Source organism: Lactuca virosa, chromosome 5 (genome assembly GCF_052849685.1).
Source record: "Lactuca virosa cultivar CGN04683 chromosome 5, Lactuca_virosa_CGN04683_v6, whole genome shotgun sequence".
NCBI lineage: Eukaryota > Viridiplantae > Streptophyta > Magnoliopsida > Asterales > Asteraceae > Lactuca > Lactuca virosa.
In genome coordinates, this window is record NC_136430.1 from 215537210 (window position 1) to 215545025 (window position 7816).

Here is a 7816-nt window from a genome sequence, read left to right on the forward strand (position 1 = left end):
CTTCATTTTCTTTGATGAAAAAAGTTAAGGTCTATTTTTTTATAGAAAAAAAAATTAATAAATATATCAAATTCATATTTTTTGTACTTTTTAAACATAGATTCATATTCATGTTAAAAAAAAAAAACGATATTTCAGTTCAGATTCACATTGTGAACCTGTTCAGATTCATATTGTAAACATGTTCAGATTCATAGTGTGCATAATAATAAGTCAGATTCACAGTGTGAATCTGAACTGATCGGAGCTTTTTCACATTGTGAATGTTAAAATTTGAAATATTTACAGTTTAGATTCACAGTGTGAATCTACACTGATCGAGGTTTTTTTTTTTTTTTTTTTTTTTTTTTTTTTTTTGGGAATCTTCTTAGATTCACAATGTGAATCTGAACTGTTCGAGATTTTTCATATTGTGAATGTTAAAAATTGAAATATTTACAGTTTAGATTTACAGTGTGAATCTACACTGTTCGTGTTTTTTTTTTTATAGTCGGTGTTGATGTTTATTAATAGAGTACAAAAAATTAATATTTTTGGTATAATTAGTTTTTTTTGATAAAAATAAACTTAAATATTGAAAAAACTAATAAAATTAAGTGGATTTTTTTCGAAAAAAAAAAGTTCGTTTTTTATATATCATAACGGATCTTTATGGAAAGAGGACGAAAAATCGTGAACAAGGGTATATTCGGTTTTTTTTTTCGATAAAAAACTTGGCCTAAAAAAAATTTTAAATGAAAAAAATGAAGTGGGTTTTGTTATAATCCGGTACATGTGCGTCCATTATAAAAGTTTACAACCCTTCCTTTTGCCGTTGATCGCTTTAAATTCTGATGCTTAGGATTGATTCCTTGGTTCCTTGATCAATAAGGATTATCTATTGAACTTTTATATATATATATATATATATATATATATATATATATATATATAAAATTTAGATTAGATAAAACGATAAAGACTATTTTTATTCGAATGGCAAAAACACGGCCCACCCCTAATTCCACCGGGAGAACATAATAATCCCATCAGAGCATCTTCTATATCGATTTGCTTTACAAAGCTCAATTATTTCCACATACGCACGATTTCAACAAAAAGTGGTAGCTAAATCCATTTATACCTGCAATTGTCGACAGATCCGCGATTCTGAAACTATTGCTCGATAGCGTCTTAAATTTTGAAGTTGCTGGATCTATATGCACAACCCGGTACTAAAACACTAATTTCGAACGTATTTCATCCTCTGCCGATTGCTGTATCATTCGCTCAATCGATCCTGTTTAATCAGGTATGATCTTGTATTTAAAACCCTAATTTCCAAATAAACTAGTCAGATTGGTGGTACTGGATCCGATTTCGTTCTTCCGAACTTGACTTTTAATCAGATGCTTTCCTGTATGCGTGAGCTTCTTGCTTTTAGGCCTTTCCGTGTGTAATGATGGTTCACATCTCAAATTTCAATTCGGCATGTAGCTTGTAGGGGATAATTCATACATACACACGCTACTTATTCCTTTTACATACGTGTTGTTCCTGGATCAAATTTTGTAATTTGATTGACACGCTATAGGCAATAAGTGAATTTGTCTAGTAAATTGCATGAAATTTTTTTGTATCTAGTTGAATGTTTAGATACAAAATCATGTTGATTGTGACGCAAAATAGATGAAGTAGCTTACTGGTATATATTGATGATTGTAGAACGTATACGACTCTTATTCTCTAATCTTTTTCTTTAACTTCTGGCTACTTCTGATGTTGACTCCCAAAACTTAAAAACTGAGACATATATTTCATATATTTCCTTATATTTCATGTTCTTGACTTTTGTAATCTGTAGGGCTGAAAGTATGGGGGCACTTATGTCAAAGTTTTGGTTCATGATGTTTCCTGCAAAGGAATACAAGATTGTTGTTGTTGGATTGGATAATGCAGGGAAAACAACAACACTGTATAAGTTGCATTTAGGTGAAGTGGTAACTACTCACCCTACTGTTGGTAGCAATGTGGAGGAGCTGGTTTATAAGAATATACGATTTGAGGTATTTTTAGCTTCTTATTCATTCTGCAAACTTAAGCTTCTATGTTCATTGTTCAACCTATTTCACACAATCAATCACCTTGCAAATGGTAAGTTTTGTTTCAAAAACATAAGCATGTAACTTTTCGGTTCTATATCACTTTGTTATTCTAAATTCTTCAAATAGAAAAGAAATGCCAATGGGCACAACTAAACTGGACTGAACATTGAACAAGCTCTCTAGGGCTATTTTCAATGATGAGGGCATTCACGTCTTTTGCAGTAAGAATTTCAAGAGCAAGTCCCTATTCCACATTTCCACCTCTTTTGGTGGGACAAAAAGTTACATTAGTAAAATGCAAAATTTAAAGAAATTTATTTTGTTTCATGGATCTTGTCCTTTTGAATAGGACATTTCAATCCTTTTAAAGAAAATTTAATTTTGTGAACCAAAACACTATTATCTGAAGGAACAGAAACATCCCATTTATATAAAACTGATTCGTGAAAGCAGGTTGCTATTTTTCTTATTTAACCCTAAAAGTAACAAATTGATTCTCAAAATGTCTTCTTCAACATATGTACTTTGTAAAATATACCCAATTACAGCATTGTACTTCCATTATTTTATTATGAATACATTTAAAATTGCTTTGTATGCAAGGTATTATATATCCCTCTTAATTTGCAAGAAATGCAATAGTTACAGTTTTGGTCCCTGTAGTTTTTAGTTTGCATGGATTACATGTTTGGCACCTGTATTTTTTGACTTAGGAAATGACTGAATTATTTTTAGTCATGTAGCTTTTATGCATTAATTACAGTTTTGGTCCATGTAGTTTTTTGTTTATGAAATGATTGAATTACACTTTTGGTTCCTGTAGCTTAATTACATTTTTGGTCCCTGTAGTTTTTGATTCACATTAATTACAGTTTTGGTCCCTGTTGTTTATAACTTAGGAAACGACTGTATTACATTTTTGGTCCCTGTAGTTTTTAATTTAGGAAATGACTGAATTATACTTTTGGTCCATCTAGTTTTTATGCATTAATTACTGTTTTGGTCCCTGTAGTTTTTAATTTGCAGTAATTACAGTTTCGGTCCATGTAGTTTTTAAATTAGGAAACGACTGAACCACACTTTTGGTCCATGCAGTTTAATTACAATTTTTCGTCCCTGTAGTTTTTAATTCGCATTAATTACAGTTTTGGTCCCTGTTGTTTATAATTTAGGAAACAACTGAATTACAGTTTTGGTCCCTGTAATTTTGAATTTAGGAAATGACTGAGTTATACTTTTTGTCCATCTCATTTTATGCATTAGTTACAGCTTTGGTCCCTGTAGTTTTTAATTTGCATTAATTACAGTTTTGGTCCATGTAGTTTTTAAATTAGGGTACGACTGAATCACACTTTTGGTTCCTATAGCTTAATTACATTTTTGGTCCCTGTAGTTTCTGATTCGCATTAATTACATTTTGGTCCCTGTAGTTTCTGATTCGCATTAATTACATTTTGGTCCCTGTAGTTTATAATTTAAGAAACGACTGAATTACATTTTTGGTCCACGGAGTTTTCACGCATTAATTACAGTTTTGGTCTCTGTATTTTTTAATTTATGAAATGAATGAATCACACTTTTGGTCCCTGTAGTTTAATTACATTTCTGGTCCCTGTAGTTGTTGATTTGCATTAATTACATTTTTAGTCCCTGTAGTTTATAACTTAGAAAACGACTGAATTACATTTTTGGTCCCTGTAGTTTTATGCATTAATTACAATTTTGGTCCCTGTAGTTTTTAATTTAGGAAATGAATTACACTTTTGGTCACTATAGTTTATAATGCTAAATTACAATTTTGGTCCCTGTGGTTTGAAACTATTATTTTAACCCTAAACAGGTAAAACCACATTTTCATTTTTGCATCTAATCACCCTAAAATTAACAAATCAAACAGGTGTGGGATCTCGGAGGGCAAGAACGTCTTCGAACATCATGGGCCACATATTACCGCGGGACCCACGCAGTGATCGCGGTGATCGACAGCACAGACCGCGCTCGAATCTCAATCATGAAAGATGAACTTTTTCGGTTACTCCCAAATGAGGATCTTCAAAATGCTGTTCTTTTAGTGTATGCAAATAAGCAAGATTTGAAGGATGCAATGACTCCAGCTGAAATAACTGACACCCTTTCACTTCATAGTATCAAGAATCATGATTGGCATATTCAAGCTTGTTCTGCACTTACGGGTGATGGACTTTATGATGGGTTGGGTTGGATTGCCCAAAGAGTTACCGGGAAAGCAACAAGCTAGAGAAAACCGTTAAGGGCATAATCGTCATTTTGTTGAAACGTTTTATTGTTTGGACTTTGGATTATACGTAAAAAAGACACTTGTGTGCGATTTGGTTTTGGAAATTTCTTGGGTATTGTTTTCTTTTATAGGGTTGTTTTTGATGATGTGGATGAGAAGGGTATTTACGTCTTTTGCATAGATGAGAGACGAGTCTATGTCCCATCTTTTTAGATGTGGCGAAAAAGAAATGCAATTTTTGTCATATTCTAATCCTTTGTTACACGGGGATGAGACAACATTATACTAAGGGCGTGTTTGAGATTGCTTCTCAAAGTGCTAATTGACTTTTTGGAAAAGCCAGAAATTCTTGTCATTTTTATTTTGGAAAAAGTCTTTTTTTTTTTCTATAAAATTAGTGTTTGCCAAATACCTTTTTAACTTATTGGCTCTTTGAAAAGCCAATAAGCTAATAATTTTAAAAAGCACTCCCTAAATAAGACTACAAACTTTGTAAGGCTATTTTGGGCGATGAAAATTACAAGGGCAGTTACATCTTTTGAATAGAAGAGAGATCGAAAGTTGTCTATATGACGTTTTTTAATTCTTTTTGGACAGAGTTGTAATTTCTATCTGAAATTTTTTGATAAGTTTTATGTCCCACCTTGATCTATGTTTTTTTGGTGGAGAAAAAACTACAAATTTTATCTTATTGATATTATCTCTTAGGCCAAATAAAGACCGTTATAGTTTTTTTAATCGACGAAAGGATTTTTATTTTCTCTGGTAATAAATAATTAATTACAAATAACAAGAAACTATGATATACCTCTTTTACACAAATAGAAGATCGAGTTTCATATTTTTGATAGAATAAAAGAAATTATAAGGCTTACCGATATGGAGACTAAACCATGCGTAGGAGCTGAGTTGGCAAGCCAACCTACGCGTGAACACCGCCCCAGGTGCATGTAGGTGGCTTGTGGCATAGCCCTATCCACGGACGAAGACAACGAATGGTGTGAGGAGAGAGAAATCAACGGTCCTTTATTCGACCGTTTGTCAACTTAAAAAAAAAGTTATTTTAAAATTTTTTAAATTTAAATAACATCTACATCTTTTATCTATATATACTACACACTTTATCTTCATTTTACACTTCTAAATCAAAAAATTTCTTCTACTTTCTTTATATTTTCTTCAAAAAATGGACCCAAACCAAAATACTCCGCCCACTCCAAACACCCCAAACACTCCAAACACTCCAAATGATTATCAAACATACATGCAATTGTTGAACTCTCCAATCCAACAACCTTTATTCACTAACCTTCATACAACCCACAATTATTCCAACAACAATGACCACAACAACAATTCATTCAACCCCAGTTCACTCAACCCCAATTCCAAGGTTTTCAAAAACAAACTTCTCAACAATTCCACACACAATCATCTCAAGTCCCATTATCTCAATCCCAAACTGTGAACCTCGACAACGATGACAAACGGGTCCACGAAACACCACAACCATCTCGAAGAATGCAACAAAAAACAAAAGGGAAAAAGAAAGTAATGGCTTGGAATGAAGAAAAGGAAGAAGCTTTAGAGAAAACTTAGATTTTCATATCATGTGACTCGAGAAGAGGCAACGCGCAATCCGGAGAAAGTTTTTGGAATCGTGTTTTGGATCACTTTCACGCGCTACTTGGAAGGCAAACGGATCGGTCGTACGACGCGGTCAACATAAAATGGTGTAGTCTACGCGCGGCTTGCACAAAGTTTAGTGACATATTTGAAAATCTAAAAAATATGTATAAAAGTGGTTGCAATGACTTCAACATTTTATCAACCGCGTGCTACTAATTCAAAGTTACCAACAATGGTAAACCATCCGGTCACCAAAAAGCGTAGGAAGTTTGCCGTAACGGTCCAAAATGGGTCCTTAATCCGGAGATGTCGCTTTCGAACTCGTCCACCGGCTCCAACAAAAACCAAGAACTTCCGAATCGGACGCGGATTTTGGGCTATACCTCAATGATGACCTCGATGTTGGCGATGCAGAGGGTCCACCGGAAGTCCAACTCCATCGACCACCAGGAAGGGACAAAGCAAAAACGGCAGCGTCTTCAAGTGGAAAAGCAACCGCAACTAGCGATGACGGGCTTGTGGAATCCATAGATAAAACTCTAAGTTTTGTAGAAAAAAAATACGAATCAACGGAGGAAGCTAGTCGCCAAAAAATCGTTCTTACCGATCTTTAAATCATAAACACAAAGCCCCAACATGTGACATCCCCATTTTTACGGCCAGAAAAGACCGATTTCGTTTATGCTTTTATAATAAAATCAGAGTAATCTTTCAAAGAAAAGTGTTGCGGAATTTGTTCCCAAAACAAAATATGATAAAAAATTTATCAAAGCATTTCTTAAAGAAATGTATTTTCATTACATTATAAAACCTGGGATGCCATCGTCAATACAGATCAAAAGCATACACAAAACATCATAGGCCATAAAACAAAATTGACCTCAAAACAATATAGGCGTTACAATGTTCTATTTATTTTATATCGGCCTATAAAATCCATAATCCCTCGTCAGATCATCCAACTATGTTTTTTCCACTACCTGTAATACAAGAAACTGAGTGGGTCAGGCTAGGGAGCCTGGTGAGAATATAGGGTTTTACACCCACAATAATAAGTTCATTATCTATTTTCATCAAATCATTAACCCGATTACCCGTTCCCGTTATCCTCACTTTACGTCCCTAAAGCATCTATTATAAGGGACCAACCCTAAGGATTTTTCTTCGGGGTGACAACACTGCTTAGGGTGATGAACTAGGTCTAATGAAACCGTTGTCCAAAAACTCCTGAAGTTGCGTCATAAGCTCTTTTATCTCTGTCGGTGCTAATTGGTATGGTGCTTTTGCTATTGGGGTCGTTCCTGGTAACAAGTCTATTCGGAACTCCATTTGTCTATCAGGGGGCAATCCAGGAAGATCTTCGGGAAAGACTTTCGGATAGTCACACACCACTGATATATTTTGCATCTCCTTCTTCTCTTTCTTAGCATCGATCACAAATGCCAAGTATGATGTGCACCCTTTGGACAAACATTTTCTGGCTTTCATTAGGGAAATGATTCCAGAATTCACTCTACGTTTGTCCCTGTAGACCACAAATGACTCTTTCCCAGGCGGGTTCACTCTTACTATCTTCTTCTTGCACAATATCTCGGCATCATTGGCACCAAGCCAATCCATTCCTAGTACGATGTCGAACCCATTTAGCTCAATAGGTAACAACTCCTCGTGGAATTCGTTTCCGTTCAAGTCGATGACGATATTCCTAATGCAATCGCTAACAGGTATGAATTTGCCACTGGCAACTTCTACAACTAGAGCATCATCAAGTTTTTCTATAGGCAATGCTAGTCTTCCACCAAATTTATGTGATATAAAGGAGTAATTTGCTCCAAAATCAAACAAT

General features: G+C 34.4%; 1 protein-coding gene across 1 annotated transcript; it reads left to right on the forward strand.

Moving 5' to 3' along the window:
* Positions 1–1060: 1060 nt before the first annotated feature.
* ARFC1 (ADP-ribosylation factor C1) lies at positions 1061–4469 on the forward strand. The gene is made up of 3 exons (XM_079051808.1): positions 1061–1291; positions 1844–2045; positions 3982–4469. Exons 2-3 carry the CDS (start codon positions 1854–1856, stop codon positions 4339–4341), a joined length of 552 nt encoding a protein of 183 aa, XP_078907934.1. The 5' UTR covers positions 1061–1291; positions 1844–1853; the 3' UTR covers positions 4342–4469.
* Positions 4470–7816: the final 3347 nt, after the last annotated feature.

Coding starts and splice junctions, on each gene's coding strand:
- ARFC1 (XM_079051808.1), top strand. CDS start 1,854: ATGGGGGCACTTATGTCAAAGTTTTGGTTCATGATGTTTCCTGCAAAG. Junction 2,046..3,981: donor ATAAGAATATACGATTTGAG/GTATTTTTAGCT, acceptor CAAATCAAACAG/GTGTGGGATCTCGGAGGGCA.